The following is a 26,691-nucleotide window of genomic DNA, read 5'->3' as shown; positions in this document are numbered from 1 at the left end:
CAACTTAAACCTGACAGTGAAAAGTTAGTGTATTTCTCATCTCATCCAGTAAGGATGGTGTTCTATGAAATTGCTTCAACTTGAAACTCTTGGACAGAGCTCTTCCATAGTTGGGTATGGTAGTGACACAGAAACATACAGCAAGAGCCTTGGGTTTGGATCTGTGATTTTTCTCCCAGGCTAGTATTGTCCTAGCCCCCATTCACTGGCAGAAACGCTCACTCTACTTTCTGGATCTCCACCTCCATTCCTAGACCAGATGTTCTCAAGAGAACAAATATTGATGCCATGTCCTCTCTTATTTAATGCTCAAATTCAAAATTTTGTTTCTCTTTTTTTGTTTTAGGAGACATTTTCATAGTAATTCCATCACTTATAAAGTACATTTCATGCAAAGTATTTATACTATACATAATACGTGTGATTTGAATGACTCACCAATATAACATATTGGAACTTATTTTCATGTAAGGAATCAAGAGTCTGGAAACTTAATCTGACCCTCGGAATTGGAATTTTGGGAAATAACTAAAGTTAAATGTGTTCTGAAGATTGGGTCATAATACAGTAGCCTGTGACTTTATAAGAGAATAAAAACTATTAGCTAAATATGCCATTTCTTCTCGGGTGACACCATTGCTTTGGACTTAAGAGAGTCCTAAACAGGAAGTTCTCACCAAATTCCTTGAATTTGTATCTTTAAAACCCAGAAAAGAATAAACCTTTATGTTTTATAAATTACCTAATCTGCACTATTCCAATATAGGACGAAATATGTACTAAGACTTTATGTGTCTGTACAGTGTATATACGAATGCATGCATATGTGCATTGCATATGTATACTTACTGTTGCAACACGGATGACTTCCTACTTGTCTTTAGTGACATACTACATATTGAGTCATTTACAAAAGTTTGAAAGTGCCTACAGTGTAGACAGTTTTCAGATACTCAAGATAATAAATAGGAGAAATATATATTAATGATGGGTAAAATAATAGTTCAATGTTCAATAACGTATACTAGTATTATATATATATATATATATATATATATATATATATAATATGTGTATTTCCAATCTACCTGATTGTATGAAGTATGAAGAGAAATGAAACAGAGCAAGAAGATACTGGGTAAATGGAGGTAGTGGTGGGGAATATTTTTGTAGAGCATACAAGAGTCCATGAGGGTTTGACAGTTTGGCAGCACTCTGAATGAAGTGAAGGCATGATCACACATCTGCTTGGGAATCCTGACCTGAAGAGAAGACCATGCAGGCTACAATAGTATGACAAAGAGCATAATTAAATGAAGTTTAAAATAGCCAGTTCCCATATACAGTAGGGCCTTGTACACCATGATGAGGACTTTGAGTTTTATTAATGACACAGGAAACCATTAAGAGTCTCATAAGTAATACTTTTCAGTAGTATCTGTGAGGTTATGTTTGAATTATATTTATTGTTAAAACATTGTGTGAAATGTTTGGCTTTGATTTGTTTATTTTCTAGTAGGCTGTTTTCATTTTTTGCAGTGACAATAACTCTACAATAAGTTGATGTTCTTTTTTATCTTTTAAATAGTATTATAAAGGTAAATTGGGATTTACCATGTTCAGGATTCCTACTAACACATGATGGAAATGTATTAATCTGAACTATTGGAAAGACACTTATATACACACATACTGAGACATACACACAAGTGTACATGCACAGAAGTCACACGTTTGCTGTCTTAATCACAAATTATTGGATGACAACAAATTTTCATGCTTTAAATAACTACTGCCTACTAAACATTATGCCAGTAAGGATATAACAAAAAATCAGTCTTTAGTATAGCTAGCAAAATTGCTTTTCTGTAATATGTATGTATATATTTTTTTATTTTTCTAATTTTATGAAAATTATTCCACATCATATAAGTTCAGTCAAAATTTTTATTCCCACATGCCAACATGTTTCTATTTGCTTTATGATACATTTGAGGTACATTTTCATTGTCCACAGTTTCAGTATCCCCACAGACAAAATGTACAAGTGGCACCTCAATAAGTAAAAGTGCTTGTTACATGGATCACATATGGTCAAAAGTATATGTATTACTGTTGGCAAAATTTCCAGAATTTTCCACTGTTTCTAAATAGAGTGATCTTATTAAGATTAAACTCTGTGGTCACTGGTTAAAAATATATTCAAGGCACTCTCAAAAATTTGCTATACAAATTGACTTGGCTCAATTAGCTGTGAGTCTATTCAATCTGAATGCTAGCAGTTTTAAAAGCAGCAATGCTTTAAGGAAAAAACACCTGATCTGTAGTTTTGTTGCAGATACTGAATATGGAAACTTCTTAATAAATTGAAAAGAAATTATATAACAAGCAGGTTTCACTTTGCCTTGTCATTAAGCAGGTGTTTAGTACCATTATTTGCATTTTCATAGGCTTATATTAATACATGTTTTCTTTCTCTAGACAAATGGGAAAATTATTACAAATTTGCCTAAGGACAAAAATTAAGATTAGCAATGTATTTCCCTTTGCATTTTATTAAGCTCTTTAAAACACAAGTGAATTTCATGAGATGTTTATTAATTTTACATCTAATATTATAAAGTTTTCAACACATTATAGCACATGATTTCATGCTCATATCCACAAAGTATTCAGCTCCATCACCGTATTTTTTCAAGGAGCATATTTGCCATTAGAAAAAATTTCCTATTTTATCTCTCACATTTGATTACTTGGTATAACCAAAACATCATACATAAAACATATTGAAACACAATCATTTATTTCCATTTTCCATCTGCTATTCTTTACATTCGTTAAATCTTTAAATTGTAGACGTTTAGTCTTTCAGCATTAGAATTCAAAATCAGATGGTTTTTAAAAAAAAATTTATAGCAGTTCCTGTTGTAAAATTCAAGTACACATTTGCATTATGTATGAAGAGTTCACGAGATAATAAATCATGCATCCATATATTTAACCATATAATTACTATTATCATAATATAATTTTCCAAAAGAGATAGTGTCCAAAGTAATTTATAATCTTTCAGGAGATCAATACAGTCATTTTCCCAAAATGTCTGCAATAAAACTTGAATGTAAATGTTAGCCAAATTTTAAGAACATGAAGATATTGGGAGGAATTTCTTTGGAATATTTGAATTTAGATGGAAAATAAAATAAACCAGTATTAAGAAACAAGGGGCAGATAGGAATATCTGTGCTCCATAATATCTAGAGTTATTGCCTTAATTTCAATGAAAAATAACAGTTAATTTATTTGAAATAATGGAGATATCTTGGATGATGTACAAAAGAAGAAAACATCAAAAAGAAATTTAAAGTGCTATGATATTTTCTGAGAGGTACTATTACAACTTCCAAAAAAATTAAATAGAAAAAATCTTTATAAAAAATAAAATATTAACAAATGGAAACTTACAAATTTTACATTGATGAAGTGAGTATATTATATTTACATTCTAATGACATCTTTTGGGTCTCTGTGAGGTTTGTAATGTGTCATAGTAGAGAATAAAATGAGAGCAAAGATAGCTCACGTCTCATTATTTATAACTGAGTTGGTAATTTAGAATAGGGTAAATTAAATAAATTGACTAATCCAGTATTTAAAACTGATAGAAAAAAATTGACGAGAATGTACAGTAGACTTTACAGCTAATAAGTACTTCTTTTGCACAAAACGTCTATAAATCAGATCTCTTATTCATCATTTAGTCTGATGTGACATGATTCTGTATTTTAATTTTTGCATTTTTATTACGATTACAATAAGCTCTTGTGAAATACAGTGAAGAGAAAATCACTGAATTATATTCCTATTAAAGTGCTAGAAATTTATGAACATCAATATGGATTTGCCCTGTTTAATAAGAATTAGAAACATGTAAATAAAGTATTCTGAGAAAGCATTATATCCTGTAATATCCTCAATTAAATTAAAACATCTCATATTATTTGTACAAATCAAATAAAAAATCAAAGTCTTACTGCTGAGATCTGAAATCATAAGACTACCGAAAAGCTGTTATAGATTGAATTTTTATGTTCTCTCAAAAAGCTAATCAGCTAAAACTCAATTTGTCAGTGTTTGAAGGTGGGAAACTCTAGAGGTGATTAAATGGTGATTAGTCTTATGAATGACAGTGGGACTCTAATAAAAGAGGCCACAGAGTGCTGCATGCTCCTTTCTGTTTGTCAAATTTCTCATTGCTGAACACACTACCTGACATTTGCACCTTAAAGGAGAAGATATTTTATTAGCTCATGCTTGCAACGAATTCAGTGCATGGCCAGCAGGGCACAAAGCAGGCCATGGTGGTGAGGGAGCATGGTAGAGGAGATCTACTTCATTCATGATGGCTTGGAACCAGAGTGGAGAACAGTGAGGGAGACAAAGGAAAAATACTTAGTTACTTTGCCTGTGCAGGGATGAAATACCCTACAAGATAAAGCAGGGAAGGTTTATTTTGTCTCACGGTTTGTAGAAGTTTCAGTCCATAGTCAACTGGCTGTAAAGCAACCAGCCTGACAGAAGAGTATGCAGAGGAGAGATAGTCCGTAGCAAGGCAGGCAGAAGGTAGCAGCAGCAAGGAGCCTGCCTTCTTCCTGTCCCTTTACATTCTATCCCGCTAAAGGCCTATTGATTGGTGCCACCCATACTCAGATCGAGGCATTGTTACGGTTGATACGGTGTGTTAGCTTGAGAAAGCACCTCTACATCCTGGGGATAGAGGACATGCTCTTACCACTCTAAGATATTGTTCATTGTGTCAATTTGAGAAGTTAGAAGTTTAATCAAATGATTCAGCAGGAAGCCTGGGTCCTTACTTCATAAACATCCTCAGCTTGAGAAAGAAGAGGGCACAGAGATAGTGTGAGGGCTACACCTACCCAAGGGGCCTACTTACAATATAAGGGAGGTAAAGAGGTTTACTCCCCCTCCCCTTTTTATACTTGCTGCTTTGGCTGCTTCTGATGCCTTGAAGTGTTGGCCCTGTGTTGGAGCCAGCTGATTATGGACTGAAACAATTTGGGGAAATGCTCACCCTATTCATTTATTTATTTTTTAATGAGAAAAGCCATTCTGGGAAAAAGATTAAGGGTGTAGTATATCCAAAGAGCACATTTGATAAACAAGATTGTTACAAACAGACCTTCTTAAGAGAAAGCAGGAGGGTTTCTTTCTTTCTTTTTTCTTTTTTCTTTTTTCTTTTTTTTTTTTAAGACAATAGAGAGATGACCACGACGCATATCTGGGAATTATAAGGGTTGTTGCTTTTATTGGAGGAATAGTACTGAAGGCCATAGATAGAGAGGAGGAAGATTAGGGAGCGATTGAACGTGCCCGCAGCACAATCCTGGACTCTGCATTTCCTATGCTTTGCCTCCTGCAAGCACACCCCACACTTCTTGCTTTCCCATGTACCCCTCCCCTGCGCCTTGCAGTGCCTGCCATGCTGGTTGTCATCAAAAGTGACCGGTAACAGACATTGGCAGTGATTCTGCAGAATCAGCATGTGAGTACACAGTTCTCAAGAGTATGACTAATTCCACCTGGCCCAGTGTCACTTAATGCCATGAGACAGGGTCTCCTGGAGCCTTAGTGGCCAAACCTATATCCAGGAATCTTCAGGATCAGGGCTGCCATGTTGCTGTCTACAGAAGGCAGGGCTTCCATGAAAGTTAGTCTAAAAGAAAGAGCCAAAGAAGATTTGGTGACAATCTAATGTCTAATATAGTTTCCCATTGAGTGTTGATCTTTCTCAGCAGCAATCCCTTTTTGTTTTCTTGTTTCTCTTTAGTAGAATCATAACAGCTATTCTATGTTTGGGTTCACAGGCTTAGAGCCCAGTTTAATTTTGCTTCAATTTAAATAGTATCCTCAGTCTCACATAAAATTAATTTAAATGATATTTAGATGAGATTTTTAGGATTATGAGTTGGTAGTAAAAAAGTAAAGATTTTTAGTGCAACAGGAATGAAATGAATGCGATTTGCATGAAAGATAAATTTGGAGGCTACAGATTGATTTCGTGTTTTAAATTTTAATTGCTAAAGTGTTGGTATTTCAAAACATGGCCCTTTGGAAGACACTAAGTCATGCGAATTGGAAGAGCTTATGCACTGAGTTAATGCCTTCAGTGGAGAGAGCAAAAAAGCTGTCTTGCTTCTTATACAAATTAAGGACAAAGTTAGAAAATGTCTGTAAAGCAGGAAGCAGACCCTTACCAAAACTTAAGTCTACTGGGTACATAATCTTAGTTTTCCCAGCTTTCAGATTTACAAGAAACAAACTTTTATGTTTATAAACCATTTATCTATTTTGTTGTAAAATTCAAAGAGACAGGTGTAAATATAGGGAAAATCTCTCTGACATAGATCTAGGCGATGATTATTTTAGATATGACACTGAAAAACAGGTAAAAAGCAAAATAAACAAAATTGCATAAAATAAATAAGATACAAAAGTTCCAATAGATAAAGGGGAAAAGACTGCTCAAAGGCTAAATTACATTGTGTGATCAATTTTGCATGCCTGTATCTGGTACCCTGAGTAATTTGAAAATAACAATATGCAATGTAACAACCGTTGTTACATTTCTGTCATCTTGTATTGAAATCCTATATTGCCATTGTTTTGTTGTTGTCATCGTCATTTTGCTTTTGTTGCTGTTTTTGTTTGTTTGCTTCTTGATTTTCTGGTTTTTTTCTCTTGAAAAAAATTACAAAGTTTTTCACAGCAAAGCAAAAACTAATCAGCAAAATGAAAAGACAACTTACATAATGGGAGAAAAGAGTTGTGTATCATGTATTTTATTAAGAATGTGTATTCATAAAATATAAGGAAACTCATAACTTCATAGCTAAAAGTACATAAATATAAAAGGACTTGAATAGATACTTTTCAATAAGAGACACAGAAGTGGTCAACACACACATCACAAATCAAATTATAACATTACAAATCAAAACTAAAATGAGGTACCATCTCACCCCTCAAGTATGGCTAATTTGAAAGAGACATAAGGTTTGTGTTTTTGAGACAGTGTAGAAAACACTGCTACATTGTAGTTTTATACAAAACAGCATGGAAGTCCTTCAAAAGGATTAAGACTAGAATCTTAATTCTAATCTTAATCTTAAGAGTTGTTAGGAAGTTAAATAGTTAATTGGAACTGGAAGATCTTATATAGGGACAGAGAAGAAAGGAACAGTTAATTACAAAAGGTTAAATTATAGTCACCCACCTGGCAAACAAATAAATACAAATCTGAACAGAAGATGAAATTTCCAGTATGGACCCTTGAGGATATTCCAAATTTTATGAGTGAAAAGTAACTTTCTAGGTGTGTTCTGTCATTAAGATATTTCATGGATGTTTTACAAAAATTATTACTTTAGACTATGAAGGGATACATTTAGTAAATTTACACCTACTATACAAAGCATAACTGTAAAAAACTATCAATTGTGATAGGCTAGGATTAATAGTTTTATATATAGTACTAAATATAATATTTGAAGTGAAAAATTATCTATTTATGAAAGTATTTTGTTATTGATATAGTGTTTAAATCAAAGTTTTTATATAGGGGGAGGTTTTTATTTCAACCTGAACTATTTGAGTTCAATTAAAATATATTTCCTATAAAAATTAACTCAATTAATCTATTAACTCAATTATTCATTTTATACATAACTTATAAGAAATGACAACTCAGAAGTACGGAGCCATAATCTTGAATTAATGTCATCAAGCTTTGATTAAACTTCAAACAATGAAAAATTATCAGATTATTTTTTTCTTTCTACTGTGGAAAAGATTATATATTTCTATAAATTCTTTATGGAAAATAATATAGGTATAAATGTAATTTATGTTCCAATGTATATCATGTGGGTTATGTATTGTGATTCATACAACTCTTTGAAGCACTTTTAAAAAGATAACATTATGGGCTGGGGGTAAACTAAGTAGCAGAATGCTTGCCTAGCACATAGGATGCCTGGTTTCAATGCTTACCACCACAAAAACAAAGAAAAAACAAATAAATAGCAATACTATAGCTTTGTGAGACTAATGGGAACTTGAAATATTGCTGTAATTTGTATAAAAATATAAATTTAAATTTTAAAAAAAGAAATGTTTGAACTCGATATAATTATATACTAAGATTTAAAGAAATATTGGGGAAATCTCAATTAAAAATACAATTATGACTGAAGTTCTTTTATATATGTAATTGGGTCAAAGCATTAAAGAGTTCAATATTACATATAAAAATAATTTTAAAGACCTTTTATTATTTTCAAGCCTGATGCAAATTTTTGGAAAAGAGATATTTCTCTCAGTTAATTGTTTAAAAACATTTTTTTAAAGAGGCTCTTTTGACTTATTTTAGTTTTTTACAAAATGAAAGCTGAGTCTCAGCTGAGAGCCTTCAGGACCTTTGCTGGATTTTCAGAGCTGTCTCAGGAGAGGATAAGAGCAACTGTAATTTCGAGCGATCATTTATATCCCAGCTAAGCCTTTTGATTTCTCATGGCCATCAGAATTGTATCATAGTTCATGGCAACATGATCAGTTCCATTTTAAGTGAATGCTACAGCAGTTCTGCCTTGAAGGCAACCTTACGTGCTAACAATGAATGGCAAGAAAATCCCTTGGAGTAATACAAGGTTTAAGAAAGCAAAAATGACATGGATAAATTTAATCTCACTTTAGAATTTTTCTCAGTCTAATTAGTTTCCATGTAAGTGTTTTCTTTAAGAGCTGGCAATACTCAGGCCTCTGCTTCTTTTGACAAGGGAAGAGATGTACAATACATTGTCTAAACAAATAAAACCTATTTTGTTAAACTCCATGTGATAAAATCTTATTCTCTTATAATGGAAAATGCAATTTCTGTCTTTTTTTTCTACCAAGATTTCTGTATTTGCAGTAACAATGGAAACAAGTTTATATTTCCCTGTTTTTTAACAGTTTAAATGCCATGATATTAATGTATCTTTTGCCTTATTATCCAGAGTTTGCAATCATAGCCAGAGATCATTTATGCAAATTAACCATGTTAAAATCAAGCAAAAACATTAAATTAGTGAAATAACAATTTCTTTAAAGAACCCATCCTGATTGCCATAACAAAGGAAAACCCATAATAGTTTATAATTTTCAGAGAAACTGCATTATGATTTTCAAATGATGCTGAATTAATATAGCTATAAAATATGTTAAATCATACCATTTGTCCTTACAAAATTATTACTACCTTGTAACCTAGTTTTAGTTTTGCCTAATTTCCAAGTTTGAATTTCTAATAAATTATAGGGTGGGGAAAAACTCTTCCCACACCTCAGTTTGTAGTTCTATTTTTCTATTGTATGGGGACATGTAAAGAAAAAAAGTCACCCATTTACCAACTTCATAATTTGAAGTTCTTCTTTTGTAGAGTACACAGCCTTTTCTTTTTCAAGTAGTTTTCTTTCAGGCTACACCTTGGGTGTTCAGTAAATTCAGGATGATTTAATGTGTATATCCTCTTATTTAAGAAAGGCAAGTCAAATTACAGATTCATGCTTTGCCTCCTCGGAATCTATTCCTTTCCCTCTCTTTAATTTGGTCCATTTATGGGCTCTTTCTTTTTCACATAACAATCTTTATTTTCACAGAATGTTAATAACCTTCATAATAAGGGTTATTGTACCAAAACCTCTACAGTCTCAAATCAAAAACAAACTGATTTTTTGTTCATAAACTTTGTAAAACTTGCATCAATAGATTTACTTGCATGTGTTTCTCCTATAATTTTGAAAGTAATCTATAAGCACAGCATTGTAATAACAGTTTAGACCTTATTTTTACCCTGTTTTAGCTTCTCTATCCTCTCTCTTTCAATGCTCTGATTCAAAATTCAGTACACAGACTACTTACTCTGCAAAAGAAAAATGTGAAGAAACATTCACATTCACTCTGAGTTGTTCATTATGTAATTTAAGAAGTAGGTTTCACTGGAAACTTGTCAAAGCCCTTGCCAAAGGTTACAAGGCAGGGAACGCTGACCAGCAGCAGGCCATAAGAGTTTTTGCCTGAAATATGCAGGTTATTTAAGGAAAACTTCCAATATTTTTGGAGGATGAGTTGTTTTTATTATATTTAATGTAAGTACTAAACTCTTTTTGCTTTTGGCTGAATACTGCTCAATTACATTGCAAAACCTTATCTCAAAAAATGAAAAGAGAAAATGGGGGGAGTTACAGCATCATCATTATAGCAAATAAGGAGTCTTGGGGTGTATCAAAGTTCTAATCAGCAACAAAGTCATCCATAGTAATCTCACATACACTCTTGTGCATCATATTCTGCACTTCTTGTATAATGTTGATTAATATTTATAAGTAAATACTACTAGGGCTGTTTTGCCACCGACATGTAGAATTCAGTAAACACAGACTCGGGGATGAGTAACTTGGTGTTGGGAATGGAACTCATGATCTCACGCTTGCCAGGCAGGAGCTAAATTCCTGGCAAACAGTTGAATAACATTTGAATTACCCAAGATGGTGCATTATGTTACAGTTTATTTAAAATAATCCCTTTTTGCGTAGATAATTTATTCCTGACAGTGATTTTTTCACTCACCACAAATAGTTTTATCTGCTTTTACTTTTAGTTTACTTTTACATTTATGTTTCAATACTGCTCGATATAAAGACTTTTTTTTTTAAAGTTGAAAGACTAACTTGACGATGAAACTTCATTGGCTCCCAGTCAGTATGAAGCCATACCCAGGTCACCACAGCTGCTCTACAGAGATCAAAAAGGCACGATTCCTGTGCCTTATCTCAAAGGTGACTGAAATCATGCTAACTTTATCACAGTTCTCTCCTAGTAGTCTTATTCTACATAAAGTCATGATTAATCAGGATAAAGAATAGTACAATTGACCCTGGACATCATCCTGAGAGTCTATAGTGCCTGTTTTGTTACACACTTATAAAGTTTTTTTTTTTTTTTTAAAGAAAAGGAAACGAAAAAAAAATACATGGAGATAAAAAAAAAGGGGTAGAAATAATACAAAATTACAGACAAAATGTAAGAAATTGCCGGTTGATAAGTTACACATTGTCATCTTCGAAATAGCTGTTCAGGTTATAGAATTAAAGTATTTAGAATAACATTCAAAAAAGTGACCCTACAAACCATTCTGCTCTATGATCGAACAAAAGCTCAGTAATATGATTATCAGTCCTACACATTTGTTTTACATCTCAAAGAGGGTAAGATTAACCATATCAAAACAGAACAGAACATTTAAAAAAAGAATAAAAAACAATTTAAAGAAATACAGATTTCAAAGCAAGTCCACTGGAGATCTTCATTATCTAACTGTCTCTAGCTTCTTACAAATAGTTGTCCCTATCTTCACCCACTTTATATACTTATTGCATATTATAGAACTAATCAAATCATTACAGGATGCTGAAGTCTTTTTAGGTCCTCAAGTTCCAAATTAGGGAAGACAATAGCAACTACCATCGCATCTCTCATTCTCTTTGTGATAGCCGTCCCCATCTCTGCATATGCTGAAGTTGAACTGAAGAAACCAGTCCAATGTCATTCTAATCAGCAAACAATAGATTGCTAGAATTTATATTATAATGCTACAAAATAAGCCTCGGGTTTCTCAGCGTCTCTTCCTCAGAGTATTTGTTCCTTACATCTTGCATTATATAATCTGTTCCCGTAAATAATTTAAGAAAAAAAAAAAAAACCCATGTGTGAATTTCTACCTATATATCTATCCTCTCTGTATTATAGGGAAAACCAAGTCATAGCAAGACAGCAAAACAATTTCCTAGAAAAACATGCAATGGATAAGGATAATGGAAAAGGATAATGGAAAAACATGCAATAGGATAAGACATATAAAACTACAATATAAATGATCTTCCGTAGCTACTATGTTTTCTCTTGTTATTTTCAATAGATTTGTCTACAACACTGGCTTATATAGTTAAACATACTATCACCTATTTTTATACAAACTTAACTTTGACTGCATTGTAGGATTTGAGAGCTGTTACTGATTCATACCAGTATGGATATCCTTTACATCTTGTCATGCTCAGAGTAGTTTTCTCTACTTTTAGGGTTGATTCTAACAAGCATACCAATTTCAAATAGAATCAGTCAAGGCTAACCAATAGTCTTATGATTCAGATACAAGTAAGATCAGTCATAGTAAGACAATGTAAGTAATACAGGATTTCAGCCTAAGTCAATAGGAAAGTAAGGATAGTTACCATGGTATAACCTGCTATTTTTGGTTCTAGAGGTCTGTGTCCTCAAATCTGACATGAGTGGACAGACCAGAACAAATTAAATTCAATCTAAATAGAGGTCTGTGTCCTCAAATCTGACATGAGTGGACAGACCAGAACAAATTAAATTCAATCTAAATATGGCACTAGGACTACTGTGTCTTTTAAATCATTATACACCATTAGCAATGACCTCTGCTTTTTTTAAAATATAGTTTCAGAGCTGTCTATACTAAAGACTAGCTTACCGTCTCTGCCTCATGTCTGCTTCTCCACTTTTCTGCTATAATTTGTCCACCTTATTCCCTCATTCCATTGTCTGCCTTGTTCACTGAGGCCTCTCTGCCACTGTTGCTGGAATCCTGATATCTCTTCCTCTCTTTCTCTGTAATGTCCTTCAGTGCTCTCTGTAGGGTTGGATTGGTGGCCACGAACTCCCACAGTTCCTCCTTGTCTTGAAAGTATCTTATTTCTTCATTAATTTTTAGAGAGAGTTTTGATGGATCTATGAACTTTGGTTGCATATTTTTTTCTTTCAGGACTTGGAATATTTCTCCCCACTCCCTTCTTGACTTAAGAGTTTGTGTTGATAAGTCTGCTGTTATTTTGATAGATTTCCCATTATAGGTAACCCGCATCTTTTCTCTGGCTGCTTTTAATATTCTGTTTTTTTTGGTGGATTTCTGGGATCTCGATTATTATATGTCTAGGCGTAGATCTGTTTTGGTTGTAGGTAGCTGGTGTTCTGTATGCTTCTTTTATCTGGATATCATTTCTTTTTGCTATACATGGGAAATTTTGCTTTAATATATCTGTGCATATTTTTTGTATTTCATTTTTGGATGTTCCTGCTTCCTCACTCACATTCTTTATTCTTAGGTTATGTATCTTTTTGTCATCTTCCAGTTTTAGAATTGCTTCTTTCTGGTTCCTTGTTATTTTTAAGAGGCTTTTTCTTTCACGTTCATATGCCCTAAATCTCTCTTCAAGTTTCAGAAGGCTGTCTTTAGTTTCTATCAAGGCATTTTGCCAATGTTCAATGGAGTTTTTAGTTTCCTGATATTCTCTTTGGATCTGTTTCATGTATTCTAAGTTATGCTTAAATTCTTCTTCAGATGCTTCTCTTTCTTTTCTGATTTCCTCAGTTCTTCCATCTGTGTTCTCTTGGGAGGGGCTTGTCATTTCTTTAATTAATCTCTTTATATCTTGCCTCCCTTGGATCAGGAGTACAGCTTTAAATTCCTCTATGAGATCATGTAGGTACTTTTTAATTTTGGCTGATGCTGTTTCGAGTAGTGGATGATTACTGTGCTTGTTCTCTTCAGTGTTTAGTTCTCCTGGGCTTATTTTCTCCTGTTGGGCAGCTGGAGATTTTTTTTTATTTTTATCTCTTGTCATGTTTCTGGTTTCTTTCAGACTGTCCTGGAGTTCTCTGGCCCTCTCCGAATTGCTTAGGGCCTTTCAGAAGCGTGCTGGCTTGAGTTTTTGCTGTCCTCCCCAATTTACTGTTATCTGGGGTAGGCTGGGGTGCAGGGGCGGTACAGGCTAGTCTCTAGCCTCTGTGCCAGTTAGTTCATCAATTTGGCTGTACTTTCTGGTTGTCACTGAGTTGTGACTATTTTGTATCCGCTTATTGGGCCCCAAGCAGAGGCTTGGTTTAGCCCCAGTAGCTCCTGCCAGTTCTCTTTGTACCAGAAGCAGCTGAGTAATGTCACTATGGCACAGGGTTCTGCCCAAATCCCAGCTGTTCTCTTCCAAACCTCTCTGTGACAGGAGCACCAGAATAGCAGGTCCGCCCAAAACCAAGATGTCTCCCACTAAGTTTTCTGTGTGGAGCTGAAGCCAGCAAGTAATCAGGCTCTGCCAGGATTCAAGATGTCTTCCACCAGCCCTCCCTACAGGGGGACCTGGTGATGTCATCACGCTGCAGTTTCTGCCGCCAGGCTAAAATGTCTGCACCAGACTCTGTGTTATTGATTTCCCCGTGGTGGCGGGCCAGCTGTTCTCTGGCCAACCCCAGCAGACGCGGGGTTCCCAGTACTCACCAGAGTCCGGTGCAGGTCCTCATTCCGGGACCACCGCACACCAAGCTGCCCACCTTTTCCACACTCCCGGCACAGCGCGGAACGGTGCACAGCGTGCACTCCTGGCACAGCGCGGAACGATGCACAGCATGCGCTCCCGGCACAGCGCTGAATGGTCAGATATCTGTGCACCATTTAGATTTGAAATGCCAGAGCTTTGTACATCCGCTCTGGTGCAGCGGTGCAGTCCTGGCTGCTACTTGGAGTCCCGGCCCGGGTCTCAGTTTCCCGCAGTCCCCAAAAGCAATTCAGCTTTTCCTGCTGGGTCCACGGGTCAGTTTGTTGATTTAAAGGCGCAGGATTTGCAGCCTCCCGTTATCAGCGTTCACGGTCTCAGCACGACTTTAAATCCTCCAGCTGTACTGTCTTGGTTAATAAGAATCGCTATCGATTTGTCTGGCCCTCTCCATGTTGTCATTTTTTAGCTTCTAGTATGAATTCTCCAGAGAGACTCTTCGCTCGATCCCCTAGCAAGCCGCCATTTTGAAGACTCTCCACACACTTATAAAGTTTCAATCGCTGGAGAACCATAGTCCTAGTTAGTTTTGTTTTTAATATTATTTATATTTATTTACCAATTGCATCAATTAAATATAAGTTTTAAACTCTTAATTTTTAATTCCTTGTTCAACTGACCTTAAGCACATACTTTCCCTATGAAGCATAGTAAGATTCCAACTTCTTAACATTTAAGGTACTAAATGTTAGTTATATTTCCTCTTATTTTTTCATATCTGTATAACCTGATCGATATTTGAACCCTCCGCTCCATTGCAGCTATGTATATAAACATATATCTATATTTTTTTTCTGTGTTGACATTATATACTCATTGATTTCTGATCATAAATGGGGGCTGTATTTCCTGAAAAAGCTTACAAGGATTTAATCTTTCAAAAATAATTAAATTCAAAAGCGTTAATTCCCATTTATGCTTGTAGCTTATAACCAATTGAATATTGATATTAATTCTTTTTTCCCCAATTGCTAAATTCCTTGAATTTAACATCTTATGTGATAATCTGGGGCCTTGGAAAGATGATTTATTCCAAAAGCAAGTTCAGCTTTCTTAATAAGGTAAAGAAATCCAGAAATGGAAATTTATCATTTTGCAGATATTTTTGAATATCGGTATGAGAAAAATAAAGTATGATTAAAGATAGAAAATACTTTAATGTGTTTGACCATAGAGAAATGTTAAATGTATGAGAAAATAAACATGCATCAAAATATCACCTAGCATGCTATAAATATACAAATGTTTTGTGTCAACTAAAAAAACTAAAAACAAAAAATAAATTCTTTTTGATAGCTAGGTTATATATTTTTGTAATTCATATTTATCTGCTGTAAGTGATATACTTAATTTCCATTCTGTATCTTAGAAAAAGAAAAGACCTTTACAATACATACAGCAACTTATTTTTTCTTTTCTATAGCTTAATAAATCAGTGATGCTTGAATAATAACAGCTAAACAAGCACTATGATAATGAATAATAGAGAAAATAATGGAACAAAAGAAAATATCAGAACAAGTTCATTGTTTTCATATACTACAAAATAAAAAAATCTAGTTAATATATACTATATACAATTATTAGAAATGATGCATTAATATTACCCATTCCAGTTTTTGAAATATATCTTGAACTGTAATTCTTGTAAATCAGTAGTATTGTAAATATGTTCTTGATCACTTATAATTCAATATTTTATTGTGGATTATTTATTCTAACAGGAATTGATCATTAGTCTTTGTGCTATTGTATAACGAAGACATGATTTTCTATTGATTGCTATCAAGATACTGGCATTTCCAAAACTTAAATTTTTGATAGATAGAAGTAGATGATAGGCATATAGGAGCAAGTGAGAATTTTATTAACTCCATCAGTGTTATTTATAAAGACATGGAATTCTATTTTATTTTTTCAAAATATAGTATTTTAAAATCTGCAATTGATTCCAAAATTATCAGATTACAGGATTTAGAATATCACAGGAGGTACTTTTCATAATCTCCACTTTCATGTTCCTTTGATTTTTTTGTGTGTTATAATCCAGATCTGTTACAGAGTGTAACTGAGAAGAAATTTAAATAAACATGCAAATAATGAGAATATAAAATAATATTTAAAAGAATTAGATATTATTGAGACTGTATAACAAGGATCCACTTGTGCTGTACATTTCACTTTGTAATAGTTCTTTTATAGGACTGCAATTTGTCTGGACATCATACAATATGTTGAATTCGATGTTACTTTTTATACTCTGTAGAAATAGAGATGATGAATCACTTGAAATACATACAAGAAAACATATATTTTGTTTACACCATGTTATTTCTTGAATATTCAAAAGAAAATAAAAATTATTTCCTAACGTAAAAGAATGTCTTTTTTTTCTTTGAAAGTCACTGCTTATTTTAATAAGCTGAAATGAAGGCCAAAAAAAGGTCTGCTTCAAAGTTACTCATTCTTAAAAGTTTTTCTTCCTTCTTGGAATGTGTTCCTAGGAAAATGACCACCCGACATTGTACTACGCTTATTCACTGTACTATGATGCATTGGACAGAGGGTTTATGTACATTTTTGTCTTCTTCTAGCAATTGTTGTTTTGAGCAACCTGGAACCAAACACAACTTATGAGATCAGGGTTGCAGCTGTGAATGGGAAAGGTCAAGGAGACTACAGTAAAATAGAAATCTTCCAAACATTACCAGTCCGTAAGTAATCGTATCTGACTTGCTGTACATTGCCATTTTCTTCACTTATGAATTTATGGAATTTTATAATACAGGAAGATTCTTCAACATTTTTAGGAAGTGAAAAATGTCTTTCATAAAATGGCTTCTAAAGATGGTGGCATCTCAAATTCATAAAATAACAGCTCTAAAGCAAGATAAAAAAGAAAGATATGGTAAAAGCTGTTATGAGACATTTGTCACAGTCTGAATAATTGGATTTTCAACTTCAGATTAATTTTGTGAGATAGTAGAAAAATATTCACATAACATTTCTAATACTTTGTTGCTCTGATGAGACATTGTTATTGCCTTTAGCTCACAAATTACGATGTCATTAAGAGTCAGAATAAGGAAATAATAAATTAATCTGCACAGCAGTTGCTGACAAAGATCTACTGTAGTCTTTCCCATAACTATGTCATTTTGAAATATTATAAGTCAGTTTGATTTTTATGAAGTTAAAATGAATTTAAAGTCTTATATTTTCCTTTTGTTGAGTATATTTTTAAATGTGAGACAACTATATGAACAGATGCTCTTATAAAATCCCTGCATTACTGTTTTATACACATATTAGGAGAGCCAAATTGTTCATTATGAGTTCTCTTACCTTAATTATGACCATTGATTTTTTGATTCCCATAGCCTGTCAGTTGAATTGCCTTGTCTCCATTTCCATGGCTGTCACCTTAGTTAGTCCCTCATTTGCTCACCACAACGCCAACCTCCTGCATCTGAACCGCTTATCCCTACTCCCATGTGCTCTTCCCCTAATTCATCTGTCCCTTCTCTGCTCTGAAATTTTCAATCTCCCAACCTTTTATGTTCCCACCTCATTTTGCCTGTTTGTGATACAGCTGCTCCAAAGCTCCCTGTACCCGCAATTTGATGTGTATTTGTATGATGCTTTGTGTGATGGGTATTTGTTTGAACTTTTGTTCATAGAACTGTGCATTTCGCTGTGATTTGCTTGTTTACTTCTAGTAGCATTCAGGAAACTGCAAATGAGTTCTAAATAAAAGCATGATTTCTTCAATAAAATTGTGGATAACCTCTCCAACTTTATTTCCTCCACTACAATCACAACTTTCTTTCCTCCAACATCACAATCTCTCTCTCTCTTTTTCATTAATGTTATAGTCTCAGGTTACCTCTACCTACAAATACAGAATATTAATTAAAATAAATAAGACATACAGACTTAAATATCACGTCTTTTCTTGCATATTAGAAACCTAAACACAAATAAAAAGCAAAACAATAGATCAATAATAATTACTATAGAGATCTTTCTGAACTGGAAAGCATAACAAGAGATAAAGGGAGGTAGGGAAATTGGATAGAAAAATGAATTTAAGGAAAGAAATGTGAAATAGAGCATTCACAAATCTAAAGACAACCAAAAATTGGAGAGAGCAAAAAAGGATGCAAAGGGTTAGGAGCAAAAAAGAAATAAGTATTCTGTGCAGGTACCAACTTCTCACAATAAAGATAATCATTATGTACTGCAAACACATGCTAAGGAAAATAATTTCAAAGCTAAACTACAATACAGCTTCCTAAGTGTATAACTGACTTAGCTTCATATCTTTAATATAAGGAACAATTTGGAAGTTTGGAAGCTAGACCAAAAATATGTATTTATTTGCATCTTTGAATGTTTTTTCTAAGGATTTTTAGTTATATATATACATATAACTAAATATATATATATGCATATAATTTAATATACCTCAGATTTCTATTAATATTTATATTGCTTTTGCATAAACATTTATTGTGATCACAAATAAAAATTATAAGTTTTATCTATTGCCAACAGAATCCACATGACGTTTGCTTTGGAATTTATGTTTTTCAGAGAACGTTTCAGTTATAATAGAATTACAAATGTGGTATGCTCAATTTTAAGTATATGCATGGATATTTTCAGTTTTTATATGCAGCAATTGCTAATTAAACTATAGTTTCTGTTTTGTAACTCTTTCAAAATGCTATCATGGAGCTGGGGATTTAGCTTTGTGGCATAAACACCTGCCTGGCAAGTGCAAGGTCATGAATTTGATGCCCAGCACCAAAAAAAGAAACAGCCATCCTGAAAATAATATAATTATATTATTAAATGAAAATGTTATAAAATCCATATTATCAAATGTATATTTTCCCATAATCTAATTACATGATTTTAATATATCTTTTTATTCTTCATATCTATATGTTAATTTGATTACATTTACTGCCAATCACAAAAAATTTTTCTCTTCACTCTTTCTATGTAGCTTTTACATATGAAGCTATTTTTATTACTCACAAGCTAACATATCCTATATCATACTACTTTAAAGATCTGTATTTTGGCAAATTAAAACTACTTGCATGCCTTAAGTTACAAACACTATATTATAAATAATGTCAGCTTAATGAGGAGAAAACATATCTCAGTGTCTCCAGACTGGAAATACCTAACATCTTCACTTTACTGCATATAGTTTATCTTGATATTCTTCTAAGTATTCTCAATCATAGCAAATTATTTTTGTGCTTGTGATACTTAGTTTTGTAAACCCAGGCTCATATTCATATCCGTTTCCTTCCCCTTAGAGTCTTGGCTCAAGCACATCAGAATCCTGGCCCAAAGCTGGGAGATTCCATTCTGAGTTACCAAATACTGATAGTATTCTTCATGTAGAAGAGGCTTATGCATGACTACATCCCCTATTCTTCTTAAAACAGTATTGTCAGGATCTGTGATATAACCTGAGACAACTTGAAGAATACCATGAGTGGAGAATATATTTCATGGAACTACAAGAAACTAAAACATTGAAACAAAAGGCTGTATAATACAGTAATATAAATGTTAACTTCATCAACTTTCATACAATTATAAATCTAGGAAGAATACGTGGATTACAGTAGATAGTTAATTGCAAGCCATTATTCATCTTGATAGGTAAATAATAAAAATAGTTTGATGTGTTACTATACAGTGTTTATATTAACAATATTCACAAATTTTGTCAGGTAAATTTATATTAATAAACTCAGTAGGGACTCACATTATTCATAATAAGTAAAATAAAGTTTACACTTGATTAAACACTGCCCTTGCAGTATTTGCACCTGGTGTATAAAATCTGTATTTGGTCCTGAGATTTTTCAATTTTGGCCCAGTACATTTGGATTTATGAATGTTGCTAGTTTTTGGAGAAGTGAATGAGGATCAGAAATTATAACACAGCACAGAGAAAATATCAAATGGTAATGTAGGCTAACAGCATATATTTTGACTATATGGCAGTGTTCTTTTCATTAAAATGCAGTTTCTCTACATATGTGAAATGTGGGCAAATGAAGAAATGTTGTATTGCATATTTAGGTGAACCAAGTCCTCCATCTATACATGGGCAGCCAAGCAGTGGCAAGAGTTTTAAACTCAGCATCACCAAACAGGATGATGGAGGAGCTCCCATTTTGGAATACATCGTGAAATACAGAAGTGTAAGTATCTTGTTTATTGTGACTTTGTATCAGGTTTTATAAGCTGAATTATGAGTTGCACTGAGTTCATAAAGAGGCCAGGAATGAATGCATATTCAGAAATAGGAATCACAACAGCTAATTTTCCATGCTGAAATTCATCATTTTAAATTGTGGCGTTTTTCCTTTGTTTAAAAAAAAATGTAAGCATAGCGCATCCAAAGCATCTCATAGCTTTCAACTTGTAATTTACAGATGAGAAATACAAGTGATCAAAAATTCAGAAAAGGCATACTATTTTCCCTATTTTTCTTACAAGTTTTGTAAGATAGTTTTACTCCCAATTCTGCTTGTTATTCATCATTTCAGGCTAAGCTTTCTCAACCATTGTATTTATTTGGGAAGAATTGTTAGCAAATCACACCTCAGCACAAGCTATTGTAATCAAATACTAAGATTCTTTTTCCTTAATATTAAATGAAGAATATCCATAGTAAATGTTAGGAAATAGGAATACTTTTCTTTAAATTTAATTAGCAGTCCCTATTAAGAGTTTAGATAGCAACCACAAGGGTAGTTTATCAGGTATGGGGGGAGGAAGATGACTGCTGGCTGGGAGGCAATGAAGAAAGTTCCCCATGACTTTCGCTCTTTGCCTTTAGCTAAAAATACTCAAAGTCCACTGAGAAATAGTTCACCTCAAAATGTTTCCATAAGGAACACTGACTAGTTGCATATAAAATAAAATATATTAAAATCATGTTTCTTAATCATAGGTGGATAAATTTTCAATATTTTCATACAATCCACTGCTACTACTAAATTCAATCAGCTAGGTTTTGAGGAATAATAAAATGGAAATTTGATTTTCAGTGGCATGCTTCCATCTTTAATTTTAGATTTCAGTTTGGTCTTTTCAATTTAATGTTAGGATTCCTTTCAAAGACATCCAGGTTTTGTGCTGCCTGTGCAGAGCAGCTCTGTTTTTTGTGTGACTTGCTCTGCAGGCTTCCTGCTTCTACACCAAGACAACCCTGAAGGGCTTATTGGTCTCTCTCTGGAGCTAATCGTGTCATGCCACGTAGGCCAGGTTTCTTGGCCATTCTCCTTGGCTCCTCTGGAGACGCTAAGGAAGGCAAAGAAACTGTCTTTAAGGAACCCAGCTCTGATATGAATTCAGGAAGTACTGGGATACCAGGTCCTCTGCACAGATGGCAGCCTGTTTTTCTTTCTACCTAGAGTTTAATGGTAAAATATATGGTAACAGTTAGTAAGGACCTTTAATAAATTCCCACAGCAAACACTATAATGCAATGACTAATTTGTGACACTGTGTCTCACCTATTGTATGAATATTTTTTACTTAAAATTTAAGATGGTGCTGATTTTCTTTCTAATGAGTTAATACTCACCAGAAATTTTGGTTGTTGTGCTCTGTGCAACCAAAGTGCATTATATTGATGATAGAACATATCTATTATTTCATGTTATAGCTTATTTTCATCTTTTATTAGTGACCTTTATTAACAAATCATCAATAATTTAGAAATACCGTCATTTCTCTTTCCTGCTTCTATTTCCAATTTTGGAAAAGTAAAGTTGATAAGTTGCATAAAGCATATATATTTTTTTCAAATCCTGTAATACAAGTTAACATTACATATTTACTCAAAATACTTATTTCTGGAAAGTGGTCAGTAATTTTTATATAAATTTTAATCTTAAAGTTGACATAGGTTGTTTATTTGTTAAAATTTACATCAGGGTTCTAGGAATCAGTGTCAAAGTCTATGAAAAGAAGATATTTTCCTGGAACTAATAAAGTTTATTTGTAAAATATTGCATATTTAGGGTCAAATCCAAGAAATGGAATTAGGAATCTAAATTGTTTCTCTTTAAATGTTTTATTCTTAGCATATTGGCTTTTATCTTGACACAGATTATCTTGATTCCTAAGTGATTTTATATCACATTCGGGATGTGAAGACATTTGAAAGGACCAAAAGTACAATAAGATGTTGAATCTATCTCTTATTTCCAGCATAGCAAAACATTTTATAAAACCTTATCAACAGCATTAAAATTATTTCTCCTCAGAAATAGATGGCCTCTGTCCATTAAAGGATGTTAATGAGTGACTTGATTTAACCAGAAGCTGTTTGCCCTGAATTGTGGCTGAATTATTTTTATAATTTTAATGAGTGTTAGCACTTTTTAAAAGGCACACTACTGGCATTTTGAGTAGTCCAGTATTAAGATACCTAGTTCTAATATCCAAAGCAGAATATCGATATAACTCCCTCCCTCAATATATGGCCAATATTGAAAAGAAAATTGTTCCCCAAGGAACACAATACCAATTCAGTCTATTACAGCCACAAAATAATGACATTTGAGTCATTTATGTATATATTGCATTTATATACCTATATATGTTTATATAACATATAGTTCAGTTTTTAAAATAAACTAGTATTTATTAATTTCATATTTTCATTTTTTTGAATATGGAAAAACGTGGGTTAAAATTGAAACATTATGTGAGAGTTAGATATGGAAACAACTAATTAAGTTGTTAATAATATGAGAGTAGTAAGTTCAGAATACTGTATAGTGGTTCAATAAATTTTATCTTTTCATGTAACAATATGGCTCCATCTTATATTACAATTTGAACAAGAACCACTTTTATCTTTCTCTCTCTTTCTTCCTTCCTTCCTTCTTCCCTTCCTTCCTTCCCTCCTTCCTTTCTCTCTTCTTTCTATACTTTTAGACAGTGTAATTCAGGCCGGGTTTAAACTTACTAGGTAGCCGAGGCTGTCCTTGAAATTCCTGTGATTCTAATGTCTCAGCCTCCCAAATGTTGGGATCATAAGTGTGTACCACATGCCCCACTAGAACATTTCTATCTTCTAAAGTTGTCCTTCTTTTTTTTTTTTTTTCTGTCTTTTTTCATTTTTATCGGTACCAGGGATCGAACTCACGACCGCCAGCTTGCAAGGCAGGTGCTTATGCCGCTGAGCTAAACCCCCAGCCCCTAGTTGTCCTTCTTTTATTCCATCCAATATAAAGATTACAGTTTTTATAGTTGCTTGCAATTTATACAAGGATTATTTCCCCCCTCAGTAAAATTATGTATGTTTCTCTCCCCAATTGCATTTCACTTCTGTTTTCATATTCAGCATTAATTTCCAGTCTTCTAACTCCACAAGTACTGGATAATCTTCTGATTTTAATATCATAATGGAAATGATAGACTCACTTAATTCAAACACATCTATTATTGGCTACCGTTCAACATTGTCATGTTTGTCTTAGAGATGCTAGGTTTTTAACAATGAACACTGCTTTAATAGTATAATTTTAGGCCTCTATGACAAATTTTGCAAACACCTTTTTTTATATCTTTATGTGTTATAAGCAAGAAATTACTCACTGGTAAGGGAACTTTTGTGTATAATAAAATATAGAGTAATACAGTTTGTTTTTTGAAGGGCAAGCTGAAGCAGCCAATTAGGGTGACTTTGTGGTTAGAGATAGCAGATAACAGAAGATAAGACTCTATAATTTAAACACATTTTACAGCAGCAGTAGCCCAACAAAAATTTGCCTTTGGAAATTACACTGCAGGAACCTTCCGGCCACAATTCTTCCTTCCTAAGCTGCTCCAGTCCTGTGTTTCCAGTTACAGCTGTTCTGTCAGTTTTTCTCTTTGCCGTACCATGTAAGAGTCTGCCTTCTCTTTCAGTGCATTATTGCTATAGTTTGCCCTTTCTTCTTAGTTTATTTCACCCTGCCAGCATCCTACTCTAAAGATGCAACTGAATATCCTAGGGTTAAATACAAAGTTATACTCACATCCACAAAAAAAGATTAAGAAGCAATAATTTCATGCATACTTTATTTCTCCATGTTTAAAATAATGATTTTTTTAAGGACATTTGTTACTAAGAAGTTTTAGTGGCATTTGCCTTGATATCCTACATTTGCAGTGAAGTGGTAACTTTTTCAGGAGAGTTCTTCTCACTGGTACACTATCTATTATTTAAAGCCACTTCTTTTATTTATTTTGCAAAGTGAATAAATTCTAGAGTGGAGCAAAGTGAAACTAAATAATTTGAAAAATGACTTAGAACTTTATGATGCATTTTTAAAAAGACAACCTCAATGAAAAAAAGTGATAAAAATTTGGAAAATAAGTAAGACCTCAATCCTAATTGTTTCACTAGATCTCTTCGCAGCCAGTTTTTCAATTCTGTTGTACACACAGCACATATTTTGTATTCTGAGAACAATATTAACCAAAGCACTATGCTCTATAGGTGACTGGTGATTTCTAGCAGATAGTGAACCAAGGTATTTCATTTGAATTTCACTGGGAAAAGACAAGACAGAGCTAGTGCATGAATTCCTGAAAGTAGGAAGCATTTTTTCCTATGCTATCCTGTAACACAGCAGATTGCTTTGTTCAGTCACCTGTGAGAAATACAGAAATTATTAGATCAGAACTAGAGTAATAAAAAGTAAGTTAGTTGTCTATGGACCTTCATGAGAATTAACATCTCCAACAACAAGATGGTAAGATTAAATCATGTATCTGATTAATTATGATTAATGACGAGCACATTTATTTAATAGAATGAAAAAACACAAAAATTTATTTCAAGTTCTGAATGTTACATTTACTTAGTAATGTCTCAAAATCATACTCATTTATTTTATATACCTTAAGTATTTTTTCTATAACGCAGATTGTTCTTTAATTTTATAGAAAATCAAACAGTGATGAATATAATGGTACAAAATTTCAAAACAAAATTGTGGGAGACTAACAATGATTGATACATTAAATATTGTTACCTTCAAAGTAGTTGCTCAGATTTCAAGACATAGGCATAAATAACATATGCATAAGCCTGTCTGGTAACTTTATATAACTTAATACATATCGTTTCCATGCTTCCATGACCTTTTCACAATTTTTACTCTAATTTGATGATTTCTATGGGATCATAACTGTCACTTAGCATTGGAATAATATTGAGTTTTTGGAGATGAGATGAGCCTGTGAAAAGTGATCACTTAAACTCTCAATTGTGAGAAATATTGATTAGGAACTAGCAACAATAACTAATAGCACATATTTTCAAGAATTAATTAAACTCCTTAAGCCATATGAAGTCCAGAAAATTGTATATCTGCATAGGAACAGAATAACAAGACATAGTATTGAAAGCAGTACTAGATTTTAAATTAATAAAAATAAGCTTTGATTGTTGAGAGATTTATTTTATAATTATGACATTTTAGCCTGTGCATTGAAATGTATTTAATAATGGATTTTAATTTTGAAATACTAGTGGACAATGAATAGGTCTAGGTAAAAGAAAGTGTGAAATAGTTTAGAGATTATTGTTTATTTTTATGTGAAAAAAGAAAATGAGTTTTATTATCTTTACATTGACAGTGTAAAATAGGCTAGTTGTTTAAATGAACAAAAACAACAATGAATCAGTTAACCCATTTTACTCAATTATAATGTGGTGTATAATAGATTCACAAATATGAAAAATAATGAATACACCCCAAAAAAATCAGTAGATTAAAATTAAGTGTGAAGATTATGGCTTTCACTCTGCCAATAGTTATGGATGTGACAGAGGTAAAAACAAAGAAATATTCTATTTATTTTCTCTTAGTAAAATAGAGGTGAGGAAGCTGTACAACTGTTACTCAAAATTCATCTTAGGAAGTTTTACCCTGCTTTAGAACATGGAACAAAAACAATTTGAGTCATTTCTGTTAAAAAAAAAAAAAAAACCGAGAGATTATAACTTAGAAATGTTTGCTAACACCTACTAAATCTTAGATGTCCCCAAAGCTCAGGGGAATGCATTTTATTTTACATACACATACAGAAGCACATGTGTATATGTGTGTATGTATATGACATGAATTATCCAGATTCCTAAATTTTCTTTCTTGTATTCAGGGTAGTGATCATACTA

General features: G+C 33.0%; 1 protein-coding gene across 3 annotated transcripts in view; it reads left to right on the top strand.

Annotated features, from left to right (window-relative positions):
- Positions 1 to 26,691, top strand: part of Ncam2 (neural cell adhesion molecule 2) — a 448,375-nt gene that overhangs the window by 370,773 nt on the left and 50,911 nt on the right. For all 3 annotated transcript variants that reach the window (XM_063224717.1, XM_063224714.1, XM_063224716.1), the window contains exons 13-14: positions 17,063 to 17,182; positions 20,583 to 20,704. In XM_063224717.1, the coding sequence (XP_063080787.1) occupies positions 17,063 to 17,182; positions 20,583 to 20,704 (242 nt within the window). The remainder of the gene's footprint in view (positions 1 to 17,062; positions 17,183 to 20,582; positions 20,705 to 26,691) is intronic.

This window comes from Cavia porcellus, unplaced genomic scaffold, assembly GCF_034190915.1.
Source record: "Cavia porcellus strain 051 isolate PalLab524CR breed Dunkin Hartley unplaced genomic scaffold, mCavPor4.1 scaffold_15, whole genome shotgun sequence".
Classification (NCBI taxonomy): domain Eukaryota; kingdom Metazoa; phylum Chordata; class Mammalia; order Rodentia; family Caviidae; genus Cavia; species Cavia porcellus.
This window is presented reverse-complemented; position numbering and strand designations above follow the sequence as displayed.